The sequence below is a fragment of the Styela clava genome, chromosome 14 (assembly GCF_964204865.1).
Source record: "Styela clava chromosome 14, kaStyClav1.hap1.2, whole genome shotgun sequence".
Lineage (NCBI taxonomy): Eukaryota > Metazoa > Chordata > Ascidiacea > Stolidobranchia > Styelidae > Styela > Styela clava.
Window position 1 is genome coordinate 19,624,718 of NC_135263.1, and position 20,094 is coordinate 19,644,811.

Below are 20,094 nucleotides of genomic sequence, written 5' to 3' on the forward strand. Positions count from 1 at the left end.
GTACAGGCAGGTCATCGATATTTGTGGTGTTTCGAAGGCTATATTGTGAATTAGTGACAAGTTGGCAAGTTTTTACATCCATGCTTCTTGTTTTAGTCTTAACCAATTTGTTACAAAACAAAATCGAATATCACAGCCATTTTAAACGAAATAGGCATAACAACTTGATTTAAAACAATTATTTTTGAACAAATCCCTGCACGCGACCATTTTATGTTTGGCAATTTTGTATGACTTGTTTGGCGGGTTGGCCGTGCCTAGCGTTGATGCACCTTTTATTCATTCTAAAACGGAGTAGGCCTATTCGCCAGACAACGCGCCACTTGCAGAGCAATTATCGTTAATTCCATTCATATTTCTTCAAGGGGGTGGCCCCGTTAGGTACGCCGTACTTTCCCCTAAAATTGACGTAATATATCTTTACATCCTCAATTCAATTCTTTATTATATAATCTCATTTGTATTTATTTTGCCCCCCCCCCCCCAATTTCTCGTATCCCAATACAAGAATTGGGTTTCTGAACTGAATTCCGCGGTTGCCATTTTCATTCAACCATCCCGAATTTGTTAGGAATTAATAGGAATATTGAAAAGATTAGCATTGCTCGGAAGATCTGCCTATATGTCTAGGTCGCCGTGATAAAGTATAGGAAGAATTTCCCTGGGATCAAGGGTCGGGGAAATATCCTTGGTGGTGGTGACAAGAAAAAATTTACAAATGACACTTACTTTGACACCTGGTGTTGCATCAGGCTTGATACGTTTTCGACATCAGGCGGCACACTGGATGAAGCCAAGATTAAAACATTTTCTAAATGGGAATCACTAATCTAAGTTCTGTGTAATTATCATTTTCGAAAATAATTGTTCGAACACAAATATGTACTCCCAAACACCGATGTGAATCTTTTTGCATGGTTTGTCAAATTTGGATGAAGTTTTTCTTCAAAAAGATACTTTTTATTTTATAAAAATCAAGCAGTGATACATCTCTCGAATAAAATATGTATTTTATTTACCCACTGCATTGCATATTTTCTGCGCCATTGAAACTCGGCACCAACTATTCTGTGTTTTGGTGAAATTTGTCTAATTATATTTATATCGTAAGCTCATTAAACGAGTAGCTAGCTGTTCACTAAAATGTTAGGTTATAATATCATTTAGTCTAGGGTTACCATATTCGAAAGAGTCAAATTCCGGACATATTTTCATAAGACCATATATTTTTGGCTTTTATGACGTCATAACCGCATATTTGGCCCATGCGAGGTGCAGTCTGCTCAATTATAAAGTATGTAGGACTACTTGGAAGTATAATATTCGCATTTTAAACGGATTTTTCTTTTCGATGGACCTATTATTGAGCAGATATATTGCAGCAAGTTGCATAATGGTTGCACAATTAAAAAAAAAAATCGAAAGTCGGGAAGGGGGAGAAGGTTGTGCACCGTTGCCCTAAATATAGCTACGGACCGTCATTGAAAAAAATCTCAACATTAATCTCAAATAATAATGACAATTAGGTTGTGCCGAACAGGGAAAACGAAAATTACATGCTTAGACCAAATTGAAGACACGCTTGTAAGTCAAGTCACTACAAATTTACTCTCCTGACCATGCATATTTTTCTGAAGATCTAATTCTCCCCAATAGGGCCTTGTCTGATTTTAAAAATGAAAAAAATTCACTACAGCGCATATTTTTGAAATTATATTGAACAGTCAATATGCCTTTCATGGTCGCAACGCTCAGCTTGTTTCTCTCTTTAGTCCACTGACTTTGCATCAGGGAAAAGACTCTCTCTACATTGGCATTGTGGGATGTAACAGCAGAGAAAAACTGTACAATCCTTAAAATTTCTGAGTGGCATGTGATGTTCGTAGACTGATCGAAATATTTGCACCATTTCTTATGCGTTGGCAGTTTAATAAATTCTTCGTCCTGTACGTAACTTTCCACAAACTGCCTCAAGTTACAGATAATAACTATTGGTGGTTGTTCTTGTGACAAAAAGTAGGACTTCAGGGGTGAAAACTCTAACAATCTTGAAATTCCAGGAAACAAGGAGAGCCAGCGAGTTTTGCTATGAGAGAGAAGTCTCTTGTATTCACAATTTGCAAATTCACAGTACTCTTTCAGTTCTAACTGTGTAAATAAAAAATATTGATATATCGTATTGATATTATTTTCAATATCGATGTTGATTCTTTCTAATTGTTCAAAACGTGTGCTGGGCAGCCAACCCCAATCAATGACGGGTTTAACATTTTCTTTAACTTTGCAAACACATTGTTTCCTTGGTTATTACGCCGAAGTCCTCCAAACATAGTATTGCAGTTGTCTCCTGTAAATGACACACATTTTTTCAAAAGCATCATTTTTTCTAATGTGTCTTTTATATAAGTGGCAATTGTGTCGGCAGTCTCGTTTGCCTTGTTTGTAAACTCAATCAATTTTGATTGCAAACCACCATTCCTCCAGTCAAATATTGAAAAATTGTAGGAAATAATTTCAGTTCATTGTGATTGCTGCCATCTGTTGCAACGCCAATATACGCGATATCGTTTTCTTCAAAACTTTTCAGAACAGCATCAACAGAATATTGCGCAAGAACGCTAGTAACAACTTTTTCTGTCTTTGTGCGGCCGCTACTGAACTTCTTCGCTACAATAGAATCAGGGAAAATCTTTTTGAATAAAGCAGATGTACAGTCCATGGACAAAAAGCTATGATGATGCTTAACAGCGTGAAATGCAAGCGTGCCTTCTGCGGCAGTGATTTCATCTTCGCGTTCGCTTCATGCTGTAGCAAAATAATTTGTCATTTTCGTTGATGCAACAGCCCCTCTTACTGCTTTGCGATGTTTTCCGATTGCAGATGTGTGTTTAAATCACCATTACCTTTGTGCACGATAGATATATAAGTTCCTGATTTGCAAACCAAGCATTCTGCCTCATATAATCCTTCCTGCCTTTTCTAAAACATGGATGTTTTTCTTGCATCTCGTTAGTGAATGTGCACTTTCTTTTAAAATTAGCCATTTGAAATAATATCTTCGTACAATAAATACAACCCAACTAAAAATACTTAATCTAAAAAACAAAGTAATTTACCATCAAACTAACTGAACCAAAAGGCTATAGGGACTATCACTTTCGATCCCGAATTCCACAAGTAAAGCTTTGTGGTATAAAACTTTTGTATTCAGCTAACTTAATAAGGGACTAGCACTAGTTGCTATCAAATACACTTGCAGCTGCTCAACGAAACGGCCAAAAAGTCATAATAATAATCAGAAACTGTGGCAAGTAACGACCAAATAAGATATCAGTCCGTCAATCCAGGCTAAGCCAGTCAATCAACAATACTTAGCAAAGCTACTCAGTATAATCCAGGCAATAAACGCAGCCAGTCAGCAGTCAAAAACTCTGTATCAAAAAATCACTAGGCTTCCTCCTTTATGACATTCTAAGTTAATCTCAGATTATATGTGCGAAATCGCCTGCTTTTATAGATGGAATGTTCTAGTAACTTTCGCAGCATGTGATCTATATCTAACCAATTCATATTCAGCACAACGGTCAATAGGTTCAAGAAAGCTCCAAGTCAAGGGTTCTCAACCTTTTTCTTGTCAAGTTTTTTCTGTCAACGCGAACCCCGGTAATCAGACACCGAACAAAGTTATGATATAATGACTAACAATTTGTTGCAACAACAATTCATTCATTCATACCTTATGTAACTAAATTAAATCTTCGTGTTGATATTGTTGCCCTTGTCCCCTGCCCATCTAGTGAATTCTTAAAAACTCCCCCTAGTTCCAATAACCATAATCACTTTCTCCAATGCTCGCAGTACGCTGTTTTTAGAGATTGCACAGTTTGCCTACAAAGCCGTGAATTTCACATTGTTGCGTCACAATCAAAACAACGCAAGATCAGGAAAAATTAACGTTTCAATTGGCATCTATTTTCAATGGGCACGCATTTTCCTCTTGTAGTAATGAAGGATAATAATAAACAAGGTTCTGCATTAGCAGTGTTCACAGTACGATTGCAGATGCAGTAAAATTCCGGACATTTGAGCATTTTTTAAAATTCTTTCCGGACGCAAAATTTAACCCTAAATTCCGGACATGTACGGATGGTATGGCAACCCTAATTTAGTCTAAACGTGTCTCAAAATAAATTCTGTTACGCAAAGAATGTAATCGCGAAAAACCGTTTGGTGGCTATCATTCAGCGAAGCGTTGCCGGCCGGATTTTTTTACTACGCAGGCGTAGGTTGCCAACCTCTGGTCCAGTTGTACACCGTTAAAAAAGAAGCGAGTTGAATTTGAAACGGGCATAGCCATCTATCTATTCTTGAAAACGCTGTGATACACTACACGCCTGTCTCGTATTGGAAAGCATTCGACAAGCAAAAATGTTATACGTATGCCTGACTTCTGTAATAAAATATGCGATACATGAGTTTATGTTGCGCCGTATACTTTCGTGAAATAGAAAACAATTCCTTAAACGCTACAACACTTACGCGTCTCGCGAACTATTTGTTCTTCAAATGTAAATAATTATTATTAAAAAAAGCATTGGCACCACGCATAATATGGCGAAGTGTTTGAACCTCGAATCACTCTTCTTTTTTGAATGGAATCATATGTCAAGGTACACATATCTTCATAAGAGAAAATATAATTGAGAGTAAAATGTTTTATCAAAAGAAGTATATAAATTTATCTCAATAATTATAAAAGTAATTAATTCAAGATAAAACAAATATGCAGTTTCATCCCGTCTTGTAAAACTACTACAAATAACATGAACGTACCGAACAGTAATCCCAAATATTTGGATACGATATTATATATAGAAAAGCGATATTATGTAAGACAATAATATAAGATACCTTCAAATTACTATGGAAATCTTCATGGAATACTTGCACAAGACTTTTACCATCACAAGTCATTTCAATTAGTAAAAATAAATCCCTAAAATTTCCGAAGTATATTAGTCGGAAACATTTTTTTAAATGGAAGTTTTGGGTTTACTAAATGAGCCAATTAAACATCTCACTAAAGTAAAGCCTTACATATGCATCACATAAAACGTTAGAATGACGTTATTTCATTACAGAGAAAAGTTTGGTCACAGAAAAACACGCTACCTTAACCTTGGATGACAATAAATGAAAAAGTAGACAATACTGCTATTAAACATTAACATAACATGTATGAATAAATTGCATAAAGTCTGGAACAACTCGCCGTAAATTTTTACTTCAATGAACAACTAGTATTATAGCAGGTACTTTTATACACTCAAGACTAATAAATAACAAAATATTACCATATTTCCCAAAATAGTTTGAATTTAAATCATGATCTAGGTATTATGATGTACTGTTATGACTATGTCCCGCCAAAGTTTGTAACTCTTAAATACATTTTTTTTTGTTATGGACATCCTATGCTGGTGATTATGAATTATGGATTCAAATCCCAATACTTCAGAATTCCAAGAAAATTTGAACAACCTTAGAAAATTATACACAAACCATACTTTCCGTATTAAAATTGACCTTAATGCAGGATAAAAGTGCCAAACAATAGTGTATACTTAGACATACAATCTTGGCAGCCTATATTCCAACTTACAGGTTTGTCACAGAAATATTGTTGTAGAATATTATATCGGTAGGGTAATAGAGTTTCAATGAGTATAACTAATGAGTATAAAAAAATTTTTTTGATAAATATTCAAATGAATATAAAAAAATATATGAATTTACCTGGTTGCTATCACAGGCTTTGAAAGTGAGTTCAAGTTTTATATAAGAAAAGGACTTAAAATCTAGATATCAAGTTTGAAGCATAGAGTCCTTATCGAAAACTAGTTTAAGTGCAGGTTTTCATTACTATTCTGCTAACAAATTCAGATAAATAGAAATTTAATTGTAGGAAATAGAGTTGCTATCAAAATATCTAAGAATATTGAAATCACAAAATATTGCAGAATTTTGATTTTTGCTTTTTTGTCCCCGTAGGATTCCCAGCACCTGTAGCGGGAGCCTCATTTGTAGTCTGCTCTTGCTGGGGTGAATCCTTTTGTCCAGAGGTAGTTGTATCTCCACTTTCATTTATAATACCAGTTGCTTCTTGTGATGTAGAACCACTTTCACCAGAAGTATTCTGTTCTGTTTTTGATGGAATATCCTGATTTTCTGCATCGCCATTTACATTCTTTTTAAAATTGTCTGTATCGCCCTGTTTACCATCTCCGGAAGCGTTTTGACTAGTTTTTGATACTTTGTCTTTTTTGTCTTTCTTAAACCATCGTAATTTCCCTTTCTTTTGTTTTTCTTGATGAACACTGCTCGTTTGTGGGTCATCTTTCAGAGAATTTTTTTCAGATTTATTTTCTGTCTGTTCCTGTTTATCACTTCCATCTTCTTGGGTAGAAGTTTCAGTTTGTTTATTGATTTCAGGATTGTTGTCTTCTTCACTTAGTTCGTCCTCTTCATCTGCAGTTTCTTCCTCGTCATCTGCATCTTCTTCATCATCATCATCAGATTCATCCATGCTTGGGGGGATAATTTTATCATCAGATTTTTTCTGATCATTCAATTCAACATGGTGCTCCCCATTCATTACAATAACTGGTGTTGATTCATTAGATTTAATCTCTAGTATTTCCCCATTTTCATTCATTTGATGCTGTTTTTTTGTATCTTTTTTGGAATCAGTTTCCACTTTACGTGGTTTAGCATGAATTGGTGTTAGCGTATTTATATCGCCCACTTGTTGAACCATATGAACCTTGTTGAAAGCAGAAATTTCAGACACTGCGTCAGTGTCTTTTTGTGGTGAACCATGTGACCATTCATTTATGAAGTCATAATTCCTGGAAGACTGTGTTGGCCTTGGTAGCGACCTTGCTGCTTCCTCAAGCTCAATTGGTTTTAGTGTCTTGAGTGGTGGAAGAGTCCGATTCTTTATATTTTCGCGTCCTTGCCTACGCTTTTCCCTAGCAGATAGTGAACGTGACAAATTCACAGAAATATTTTCATCTACACCTAATTTATCCTCCACAGCACCTTTTATACTTCTTGAAGCGAGCAATTCACTAGAATTGATATTACCATTTAACGTTTGCATTGGATCTTCACCTTCAGAGTCAGTGTTCGGAATTCCTTCATTCATTTTATCGAATCGGGCGTAAGCGACCATATGACATCCTCCACATTCAGCAAAAGACACTAGACATTTGTCAAACTTGGTGCACCGAAAAGGTTTGAATTGGTTGGTAAAATTTTCTTCATTTACAGCAAGTTTTCCATGACGCCCGTCTCCAAAAGTATAAAGTCTGCCCTTTTTTGTAATAGCACATGTGAAATTTTCACCACATGATACCTCTGACACATGATGTCCACGCAGTCGCTCTATTAACATGGGTGTGGATGTCTGTAATACATTTTCGCCATGACCCAACTCTCCACGCGTCCCATCACCCATTGTATACAGATCATTGTTTTTCGAAATTATTGCAGTATGGGAGCCTCCACAAGCAACCGCAACTACTTTAACAGGAAGTTTTACTTTCGATGGTACACAGTTGTCATTAGCATCTCTTATACCCAATTTCCCATATTCATCTTCTCCGAAAGTGTACAAATCACCAGAAACCGTCACTGCTGCCATATGATAATATCCACATGCTACATACTTTACTTGGTTTATCGTTTTTAAAAGAGTTGGTTTGATTGCCTCATTTACTTCACTGCCAAGACCTAATTGGCCTTCAACATTGCTACCCCATACGTAAATATCCCCATCGCTTGTTAATGCTACTGAAAAATCAGCACCTGCACCAATTTGTTTTATAGCTCCATTGTTTACAACGTTCACCTCTAATGGTAAGTTACTGCTATCAATATCATCTACACCAAGTTGTGAGTCACTATTGTTGCCGAATACAAATATTTTGTTATTCGCAGTACAAGCAATGGTATGATTTCTGCCACATGCTACCATCGAAACATTGTGCATCTTTAGAGACTTGACACAGGTTGGTTTATTCACTTGATGAGTGTGACCGAGGCCAAGCTGTCCCCAGTCATTGGAACCAAAGACATACAGTTTTCCAGATTCTGTCACGAATGCTGTGTGTTCATCACCACATGATGCTGAAGTTATGACATCGTTCTTCAACCAGAAGCAACCAGCATTATTGTCAGAAAATTTGCTATTTCCAAACGTAAATACAGCTCCACTATCTGGCATATGTTCAGGTATGTCCATTTTTATTCCACTTTAGATAACATTCAATTTTGAGATCAATGCCAAGAATATTCCAAAAGCAGCATAATTAACTTAACTAGTTTATATAGGCTATAATGAATATATGCAATTATTTATTACAATTTTTACAAATAAACAGATGTCATAAATCACTCTAATTCAAAAATTGACAAAACAAGTGTTTTATCTGTTTATTCCTGTATTCATCAGAATAGGGAAAATATTTTAAATCTCTCACCCATGGTTTTCAACCTTTCTGCAATATATTTATTAGGTAAAGTTTTCAAGAAAAATTGTTTTTACTGGCATCCCTAATATACAATGAGATCACCATCTATCCCACATCCTTAATCTTCTAGTTGTCTTCTATTTTTTTGGTTTTGATACCATAGTGCAGTAGTTACCACTGTACCAAGACCCTTATCCTGTCACTGGTATCCTTATAGTAACATACCCATTCATTTATTCTTGTTTGTCAGTTTGTGTACAGGTGTACCAGACCCAATATCTATAATATTCTAATGTTGAACATAATTTTGGTCACATTACAGCAGGGGTCGGCAACCTTTTGTCGCTCGCGGGCCAAAATTACGGATTGCAAGTCATCGGCGGGCCGCACATATTTTAGAAATATGAAAACCGATACTTTTTATAATAAAAATCATGCAGTAATCTCTCAAATAGAATATAGAATTATTTTCGTATTGCATTGCATCTCAAAAATGCCATTTGAATATTTTTGACGCCATTGAACTCTTTCTGCCTTTGCACTTAGCATCAACTTTTCTGCGTTTTGTAGCCATTTGTCTAATTATAGACTAATTATATTTTTGGCTCATTAAACGAATAATTGTGAATTTAATACTTGTTAGATTTAAAATAAATTATTCTACACGTATCTCACAATAAATTTTGTTACGTAAAGAATAAAATCATCAAAACTCCCGTTTTGTTATTATAATTCAGTGAATCGTCGTGGGTCGGATTATATTACTCGCGAGCCGGATGTAGGTTGCCGACCCCTGCATTACAGTGTTAGGCTATAATTTGTGAGAATAGGGATACTTTTTAGCTTTCCTGCAAAGGTTCGAATCCTGGGGGAATATTTTTGAAAGAGGGTTGCTGGGCTCCTCACCCAGTCACCCGTACAGCTGTAGAGTGGTTCAGGTACAAAGGTACCAGGGTACGGCATCTGGTAACTTTGTTTTGCTAAATTGTATTCCATAGCCTATCTTTTTTTTATTAATAGGCTATTTCTGTATGCGTTCAAACAATAGGTCAAAAGAAAATAATACTCATCACATGACATTAATTGTCACCATCCAACCAACAGTTACGAGTATGCATCTTTCAGTCTTTGAAAAGAATGACAATTACTGTTAATATCATAAATATAATCTTAAATATACGATACTGTCAGACTGTATAAATACACATTTCCAAAACAAATGTTCATTTAATAACATGAGTTCAGAGTTTGTTCATTTTTTGTATTATTTTAAAATTCATTGCTGCAATGAGGGTCTTACTACTTACTGAATACAGCGCGAAACACCGCAAAGAGCGCAAAACAGCGCGAAACAGCGCAAAAGAGCGCGAAACAGCGCAAAATAGCGCAAAAGAGAGGAAAACAGCGCGAAACAGAAGGAAACCAGCGCAAAACAGGAGACGCAGTCATTACCACCTCCTGCCACGAAAGAACCACGGCGCCTCTCGCCATGGTTTTATGGCGCTATTTCCGGCATATTTACAAGGTTATGTACCGGATTATAGGTCATCATGCGAAATTTTATCTACCTTTTTGGTGCTCCAGAAGTATGTGCAGCAATATGTCGCACAACCTGAATCCGCTACACACACACACACTATTTTCAGGTTGTGCGCCATCTTGGTGCACATACTTCTGGAGGTCCCTTTTTACCTAACCCTAAAGCCAACCATATCCATATGAAAAATGTTCTAAATTATGGTACCCTAAATGTGTCACCAGCAGGGGCAGACCTGCCATTACAGCATTACTGGCTACATACGTTGGTTTGTGTTTTTAATTTGCTGCCGTGGTACTCCAACTCAAAACAAGGTGTCCCGAACTCATTGCAAAATTTTTTTCTGCTTCACACTGTTTCCCTCTGTTTTGCGCTCTTTTGCGCTGTTTCCACACTGTTTTGCGCTGTTTCCCTCTGTTTTACGCTGTTGCTGTTTGCGTCGCGCTCTTTGCGGTGTTTCGCGCTGTATTCAGTAAGTAGTAAGACCGCTGCAATGATAATATGCTGATATTACCCAATTCTGTAAACTTAAAACTTTTAATTACAAGGTAATGTGGAAAATTCGGGTCTGGTATAGTTTAGTTCCACATGTACTTCTAGTTGACCTGGCTCAACAATTTTTGCATATGCCAATCCTAACCCCCACCTGACTACGTCACTGAAAAATTACGTCATTTTGACGTCACATTGGCGTAATAACCCCACCACAAAGTATGCGGATGGTCGTCCAAAACGCGCAGACGATCACCCGAAATCGAGCAAGCTGTTTCTCTCGTTTTTCCGTCATGACGATCACGATAGGAGAGAGATCGCCGTCGTTAGTGAGTTCGTTAGCGGCGGCGCAGATGCCATTTCGGGCGATCGTAAATATACTTTGGCAAGATCTATGACGTGTTTGTGACGTCGTATTGACGTAATTTTTGGATGGCATAGTCAGGTGGAGGTTAGAAATAACATATGCGAAATTCGTTTCGATACGCCAACTGGAAGTACTTGTGGTACTAAACTATACTAGACCCGAAAATTCTACCTCCAAAAACTAAACCCAAAATAAACTCTATTGGAGGAAATGATTAATATGCGGCATATAATGAAGAACCTGAATTAACAATTCTATTATACCGGTACCGGTACATGTTTCTATGATCTTCTTCTCAAATTCAATATTCCATGTCATATCCTATCCAAGGAAGTATAAACTATAGACGAGCCGGTATCGTGCGTCGCTAACGACAGACAGCCAGTGAAAGCTACGGACGTTTCTACGAACCTCGACCCCTGAAAGATTCTCTCATATGGGCTTTGCTCAAGAGGACTTGCACGGTCACGTGACTTTGTTTACTGGACGGCAAAAAAACTCCAGCTAGCTCTTGTCAATTGCAAGTCGGATTATACGTTTCTGTTTTGCTTGGCTGTTGAAAATATATTGTGCCGTTGTCTGTACGTATAGTATATGAAATGGAAACGAACGAAATGAATCTTCAGTTATATTCCACTGTTTTCAAAAGATCCGGAAATTGCGCAAAGTGGATATCATCTCTACAGGAGTGGTGACTGTTCTACGACCTATCTAATTTGGCCACATAGGCCGTGGCCATCAAGCTATGGGCCGCGGCCCCATCAGGAAATTAATCAATTGTCTTACCAAAATTTTCAATTTTTACAAAATTGTCAATATTCGAACCAAAACAAAGTCGCGGGATGCCACCAATTTTTTCCAGCCTTTATATAAAAATAAAGAAAAATACCAAGCAACAGAAATAGGTACTCCTGTAGTATGTGTACCAGGTTAGGGTTAGGACAAAATTTTATTCAAATTTTTCACATTATAGTTCTAGTCTGTGTTAGCCAAGTGAATAGCCGCGGCCCATCAAGTTGCGCAAAGGGACTATTCACTTGGCTAACACAGACAGTTCCCGAACTCATAATAGAACTATAATGTGAAAAATCTGAACAAAATTTTGTTCTAACCCTAACCTGGTACACATACTACAGGAGTACCTATTTCTGTTGCTTGGTATTTTTCTTTATTTTTATATAAAGGCTGGAAAAAATTGAGTTATGAGCTATTATGAGTTCGGGAACTGTCTGTGTTAGCCAAGTGAATAGCCGCGGCCCATCAAGTTACGCAAAGGGACTATTCACTTGGCTAACACATACACATACAAAACTATAATGTTCAGTTGGCAACGCTAGCTACGACAAAACATTTCAGGGTTTAAAAATATTTTGGAAGGGATTACACTCACTGAGCGACTTATATTTTGACTTTTCAGCCTTCTCAGTCACGTAAAAGAAATTTGTATATACACCTATCTGAGTAGGATTAAAAAATGCAGGATATGGCAGAACATGCGTTGAAAAAGACCAAGCGTGCAAATATTTGATTATTTCCTCGTCGTTTTGTCTTGCACGAAAATACAGGCGACATTGAATGAGTTTCTGGAAAGGAACTCAGATATGTCGATATCGAATGGCCTGTTAGAATGCTTAAAACAGTGGCTCCAAACCCGATGCCATCAGTAGCCTAATTAGTAGCACATTTTTAAGCCACTAATTATGGTTATTGATTACCAATTGAGATTCCAGCCTACATTTACGAATGCCGTCAATCATGTTTTGTCGACGTACGATTGAATCCTCTCATTGGCACACTCGACCAGTATAACACACGAAAGTTGGTCGCAGGATGGTAAAGTTCATTTTGACGATCGAGTCGTGATTATAGCGCCGTTAGGTTAGGTAATGAGTGGTATAGCGCCGTGGGTCGAAGATAAGTAAGTTGAGGGAAGACGGATAGTTGGTCGAAGGTGGGAAGTTTGAGACAGATAGTGCAGTAGATCGAGGATGGAAAAGTTTAAGGAGGTATCAAATATAATTGGCTTCATAACTGCAAACTCCAACGAAACATTGCGATAATCCTAAGTGCTGAAAGAGCAACTCAAAAATACGATTTCAATCCATTCATTGCTAGTAGAAGGTTTAACAAGTGTTTCATGGTTGCCGTAGTACAAAGCAGCCTAACCCGCGGGCCGCATGCGGCCCGCCTGACTGTTTTTTGCGGCCCACCCAATAAAGTTGTAAGCAGACCCCCCCCCCCCCGCAAAAATATTTCGTGGAAATGACCTTAAAAACTCTCGGACATAAGCTAAAACAACGCTTTTTTTTATTTCGTCAAAAAGCATAACATGTCGCTATTAAATAGCAATGGTAACTTAAAATTTGCTGTTTATCTTGGTTACTTTAATTTTTTCATACGGGCTTCCTCTTCTGCGTTTCTGTGCGCCACTGATAGGTTTTGCTTTCGACATCATTCTGACAGCCTTCCTAATTTTGCCGTTGCGATCAAACCACAAGACGCCGAAAATCGACGATTCCCTGGCACTGTTACGTAACAAAACGATTTGAGCAGAACTAACATCAACATTATAAGATGTTCATTACTGGTTTTGCAATACAGCTTTTGGTTTTGCGGCTTAAATTTCTAAATTCTAACCGATTGGGCCCTCCCGCGACCGCGGGGGTTGCGGGGGTGGATGCTACGCCACTGGTCATGTCCACGCCCCGTGTCACCAGATATTCGAATATTAAACTGCTTTTCTAATATGCGACTTGATATATATTCGAATTATTTGCCATCCCTACTCAGCAACCAGAAAGCAATCATTAAATTGATTGATTTGATGTTAATAAAATTGCTTTTTATGTATTATGTAAATTACCTACACCGAAATCAGGGCATAGCTGGTATTAATGATTGGTATAAACGTTTGCGGCCCGCAAAGAATTTCCTAACTTGAAAGTGGCAAAACGAAAAAGTTGGGCAGGCCTGCCGTGGTATATTAGTCAACTCAAAAAGGCGAGCAACGATGAACACAATTGAATTGATATGAAGAGACATTTTAAATTCTCGGGTCGGCCATGAATTGAATATTTTACTCCACAGAAATCTCGTTATCCGCTGAAAAAAACGTTTTTTAAGAAGTGTTCCAATCGCGATGATTGTTGCTCGGGAGTTTTCTATTCTGAACCCCCTCCCTTTTAGAAAACCATGGCTGCTGCGCCCTTAGTTATGGATAATGTTATATATATTTGAATCACTACCACATTTCGACACCACCATCGTCAAATTTCATTAGTGACGTTAATGCTTTCTCACAGATACAAAATTAACCAAGTCTTTTTTTTTAATTGAATATTTAATAATTTAAACGAATAGCTCGCGGACCCCTCAGGCTCCGTACCGAGCACTTATAGCAGTGGGGATCAACGCCCGACAAAAGACTCATTTTCTCACCCTCATCGGATAGAAATACATTACTCAGGTACAAATGGCCATTTCACTGGTACAAATGGCCATTTCAATACATTGTTTTTATCACTAATAGTAGATCTCATCACCGAGGTGGTGGTGTTGGTCTCTACATTCGAAATGATCTGAAATACACTGTCCGCAAAGATATTACTATAATGTGTGAAAAGGTTTTCGAATCTATATTTATTGACATATTATTGGAAAACAAAACAATAACCTGCGGATCACCACGAACTGATGAATTGAACAATGCTAACTTTCGGAATCTCTTGTCCCAAGTTCTCTCAAAGATGAACATGTTGAATTATAATTACTTAATGGCTGACTTCAACTATAATCTTATTGATGATTCCAATATGAATACCAGCCTATTTGTTGATATTATGCACAACCTAGCCTATTATTCTCTGATAAACTGCCCCACCAGGATAACTTCAAGTCCTGCTACCTGTATAGACCACATTTGGAAAAACGTTTATGATAAAAAAATTAACAGTGCTGTTTTAGCAGAATTTGTTTCTGATCATCTGCCAATTGTACAATGCTCTCTTCTAGAAAAGCAAATTCAGAACAGAATTGAGACGCTTTATCACCAGTTTACTTCGTCCAACTTGAATACCTTTATGAATGAATTGAATTCTATTGATATTGATGACTTGAACAGCATCCAGGATCCCACCACTTGCTTTGAAATTCTTTTTGAAAAATTCTCTACTGCTTACTCTCAATCTTTTCCTTACAAAAAACAGATTAAACAAACCTTGGTATGATACTGAGTTACGCAAACTCAACAAAGTCAGACAAAAACTTTATAAGAAATTAATAAACAATAAAAACATAAATGACAAGCACAAATTACAGTTCAATGAATGCAGGAACCTTTATACTCGGTTGCTCCATAAAAAGAAATCAAACTATTACAAATCTAAATTTGCCTCTCACAAAGGCATCATCAAGGCAATGTGGAAAACAATTAATGAACTTATTGGTAAAAATAAAACAAATTCTTGTCCTTTGATTGGACCTGAATGCAGTAATACACAAGTTGCAAATAAATTTAATGAACACTTTTCCCAAGTGGCACAAAGCCTGCTTGACGATATGCCACAACCAGCTAGCTGTGACAAAAATTACATTTCATATCTTGGGAAGCAAGAATCCTCATTCATGTTTTCTACATCATTAGAAATAAAAAATATCATACGCGAAATGAAGCCCAAGTCAAGTTTTGGAATTGATGGTATTCCATTCAAAATATTGAAATATATTCCAGAACATATATATTTAATCTTTCACTATCTAGTGGATTATCCATCGAAAGCTTCAAGACATCCAAAGTTCTTCCTCTCTTTAAAAAGGGTAGTGTTTCAGATCTTGGAATCTATAGACCTATTAGTCTTTTACCATCGTTTTCTAAGATTCTTGAAAAAATAATGTATAGCAGAATGTCAAACTACTTTGAAACTAACAATGTTTTCCACTCGCATCAATTTGGTTTCCGCAAGCATCACTCCACTGCTATGGCTGCTAATGTTCTGGTACACAAACTGACCAATGCGTTTGAAGGCAAACAACATGCAATTGGTATATTTCTTGATATTTCAATAGCTTTTGACACCATTGACCATTCCATCCTTTTAAGTTAACTCTATCATTATCGAATTAGAGGCATCCCATTCAATTGGATCAGGAGCTACCTGCAAGACAGGAAACAAATAGTGCAATATGACAACTCATTCTCTACAAATATTTGTGTCATGAAACACGGAGTTCCTCAAGGATCTTTACTTGGCACATTATTTTTTCTAGAATACATTAATGACATGTCCAAATGTCATTGCCACTACTGCTCAATGGCAATGAAATTGAAAGAGTGAAAGAAATAAAATTTCTAGGAGTTATCTTTGATGAAAATCTGTCTTGGAAATCACAAATATCGCATGTTATTGGTAAAACAAAAAGAAACTAGCAGTTGCTGCCAAAGTATCCGCGTTAAGCAATCAGCTTTACTAGCAATGTTTCAATCACTACTACTCAGTCATATCCGATATTGTTGCTCAGTCTGGCTCCATGGTAATAAAACACTTGTCTCGTCTCAAAATTGCAAAGTACTTGTAATAATTTTTTAAGATTTGTCTTCAGGAAAAGTGTTTAAACATTTCTATAAAACGCTAAATATACTCAAAGTTGAAGATATAATAAAATTTGAAGTATTATCGTTAGTCTATGATTTTCATAACAACTCCTTGCCAAACTGCTTCGACGACATACTAACTAAAATTACTTCCAATCGAAGAAGTAGTTCTGACTTGTTCATACCTTTTATGAGTAAATCTGTGAGCCAGCATGCCCTGTGCTATACTGGGCCCAAGCTGTGGAATTCCCTCCCCTTAAATTTAAAGACATTGAAATTTAAAAAATTGTTGTTATTATTTCAGAACCACACTGACATATAGTTTTTGTATGTAATTAGATAGAACATCAAAAGAAAGACCATGACAGAATGTTGGGACACTCCTCACTTGCACATACTCATTATTTTCATGAGAATGTTGAACAGCCATAATAAAGTTATTGTCTCTGAGATTGCTTATTACACTGTGCAACACTAAAAAAAGTACAGGGTATCTGCAGCAATTTTTGTATACTTAGTAACGTAGAAAATTTATTTCTGACTTTCTGTTTGTTGAATTAGGTATAGTTTTTGCAAAATTTCCACAGTCGTGAATTTCAGTAAAAACGTTAAAAATGGGTTACTGCCATCTTTGCGGTCACATATTATATTTTTTAATGAAGGCTAAAAAATATCAAGGAAAAAGAAACTTAAAACTATTGAGTGAAAAAAGTAGGAACAAAAAGTTTAGTTTTCTTACAAACATTCTTTTTTCAATATGAAAGTTAGATAAGGCAGATTCACCTTCAATGGTTGTTTTGGTAACCATTCGTCTATATTTGCTTGTGTATGCATAGACATATCAGCCGGATACGCCTACCTCAGCGATTCGCAACAGCGGCGGGAATCTCACGAGTTGCCCCACATGAGTTCTCTGTGCAGCCCACATCAATATAACCCATACCTCAAAATCTGTATTTGATGAATGTCTTTAGACGTAGTATAGCCTTTGTCGATGACTTCAAGACAGTGAAAAAAGGATCCAAGCAAATTCTGCTACATGTGTGGCGAATTAACATTTGCTAAAGAAAGGCGCAGCATTACCAGCCATATCAAGAAATTGTACAAAGCGTACTTTCATTGTCATATAGGAGACCAAGACGAGTCATGGACTCCTCATGCCTGTTGCCTTACATGTGTGAAAATATTGAGCGCATGGTATGCAAAAAAGAATGTTCACATGAATGTTGGTGTGCCAATAATTTGACGAGAGCAGAAAGATCATTCCAATGATTGCTATTTTTGTCAGCAGGACTATACCGGCTGTACAACAGCAAAAAAAGAAACAGATTGTTTACACAAATTTGCAATCAGCAATGCGCCCAGTTGAGCACTCAAAAGAATTACCTGTACCAAAACCCCCTGATCAGGAGATGTGGAGTTCAAGCAGTGGGGATGAACATTACAGTGAGGAAAAAGTAGAATTTTCCGATTCAGAAAGCAATAATAAACCAATCCTATTTTCTCAAGATGCTCTAAATGACCTATGCAGAGATCTTTATTTAACCAAAGACAGTAATCAGTAATTTATTTTTTCACCATGCTGAAAAATACGAATTCTACATACACAATTTAAAAGAAATCATAAAAAAAAAATCGCATTTCAGGGTGAAGGGAGACGCCGAAAACCAAAGCTGGAACCAAAGCTGAACTTCTTGAATCAAGGCTTAAAAAACGAAAGCTTCTTAGAAAAGGGGTGAAAATAACATTGTACAGAAAACGTGCACAAACTTGCATGTTTTGTTCACTCTGAAAGATGATTTATTCTTCTGCAATGACATTGTTGGACTTTTTGAACAACTGGAAATACCATCTGATAACACCACCTGGCGACTTTTCTTAGATGCATCCAAGGAAAGCATAAAAGCTGTTTTGCTTCACAATGGTAACACCCTGCCATCTGTTCCTATAGCTGCTTACAGCACAACCATGAAAGAATCATATGAAAATTTAAAAATAATTTTAACAAGTATACATTATAACGTCTATAAATGGCATGTTTGTGCAGATTTCAAGGTTATAGCCATGCTCACTGGCCTTCAGTCAGGCTATACTGAATTTTGTTGCTTCTTGTGCTTATGGGACTCTAGAGCAAGAGTTGAACACTATGTACGCAAGCACTGGCCCACTAGAGATGAAATTGAGCAAGGGAAACAAAACATTAAACACAAACCATTTCTGCATAATATACTCGGTTTGTTCAAACAGTTTGTGAAAGCACTGAACAAGAATTCCTTTGCATTTGCATATATTGCAGAAAAGTTTCCTTCTTTAAGCCAAGCTAAAATAAAAGAAGGTATCTTCATAGATCCACAAATTCGAAAAAATTGTTTTTGATGAAACTTTTGACACACATCTCACGAGAAAAGAAAAATGTGCCTTTAAGTCATTCAAGAAAGTTTGCGATAACTTCCTGGGAAAACATCGTTCAGAAGACTATGTGCAAGTTGTGTGAATGATCTAGTGCGTCATTTTCATGATATATATGGGATGTAACATGTTTCTAAAAGTTCATGTGCTCCACTCTCATTTGGATTTTTTTGCTGAGAATCTTGGCAATGTGAGTGATAAACATGGCGAAAGATTCCATCAGGATATTTCATTAATAGAGAAACGATTTAAAGGAAAATGGAATATTGGCAGACTACTGCCGGAAAAAAGGATGATGACACTCTACACAAGAGGGTTAAGAGGACAAATATTGTTTAAACTAGTGAATTCGGTGTTTTTTTTTTTAAATGAGGAATAATAAAGTGCATCAAAATGGTACCTAATCCAGAGAAATAAATGTCAGATTTGGAATCAGCATACTTTTCCTACACCGATACAGGTTTTATATGTCTTGTACTTTTTTTTCACTTCAAATTTGTTGCACACAGATTATTCCGCATATGGCTGCTCACATCTGCATGTGCATTTTTTGTTGGGTTCCTGATATTCCATATACATGATCTTTTATTTCTATTTGAGTGGTGTATTTCTTTGTGAGGGTTGTAGAAGGTATAATTTAACTCCTGTACCTAATACTGTAATTAGGCGACCAGTCGAGACATATTGGATTCTCCCCCTTTTTTTTTTGCTGTGGTATTCCATGATTTGTCTTGTGTGTATACAAAATTATATCCTAGGTTAAGGTTCTGCTGTGAAGTTAACGTGAAGGCCAACATACAAATGGTTAGTGTGGTTTGAGAGTTCTTGCATGGTTTGCGAAGATTATTTACCCTATGTCCCAACCAGAATTCAGGTCTTTCAACTTGCGTTTTAAAGATAAATAACTAATGATCAATATTTACTCAAAATGAAAATTTCTTCTCAACAAAAGTGTAGGGTAGTGACTAGTGAGTGTTATTTCCTAATATGTAACCCTTGAATATTCTACTCGCAGATTTATTTTCTGTTTTCAGGTCGTTTGTTATGACCGATTCAATGGCTAGCTTATTGAATATAAAGGGTGTCTACATCATCAAAATTGGCAGTCTGATGTCTTATCTATGATAAATTAATTGTGTTACATCAAGTAAATGAAGAAATGATC

At 36.6% G+C, this 20,094-nt stretch overlaps 1 protein-coding gene and 1 pseudogene across 1 annotated transcript; both read right to left on the minus strand.

Moving 5' to 3' along the window:
• Positions 1-2,213: 2,213 nt before the first annotated feature.
• Positions 2,214-3,044, minus strand: LOC144411722 (uncharacterized; annotated as a pseudogene).
• Positions 3,045-4,544: 1,500 nt separating this feature from the next.
• LOC120340578 (uncharacterized) lies at positions 4,545-8,391 on the minus strand. Its single transcript, XM_039408874.2, has one exon. The coding sequence runs from the start codon at positions 8,303-8,305 to the stop codon at positions 6,005-6,007; it is 2,301 nt and encodes a 766-aa protein (XP_039264808.2). The 5' UTR covers positions 8,306-8,391; the 3' UTR covers positions 4,545-6,004.
• Between the last annotated feature and the right edge of the window lie 11,703 nt (positions 8,392-20,094).

Coding starts and splice junctions, on each gene's coding strand:
- LOC120340578 (XM_039408874.2), bottom strand. CDS start 8,305: ATGGACATACCTGAACATATGCCAGATAGTGGAGCTGTATTTACGTTT.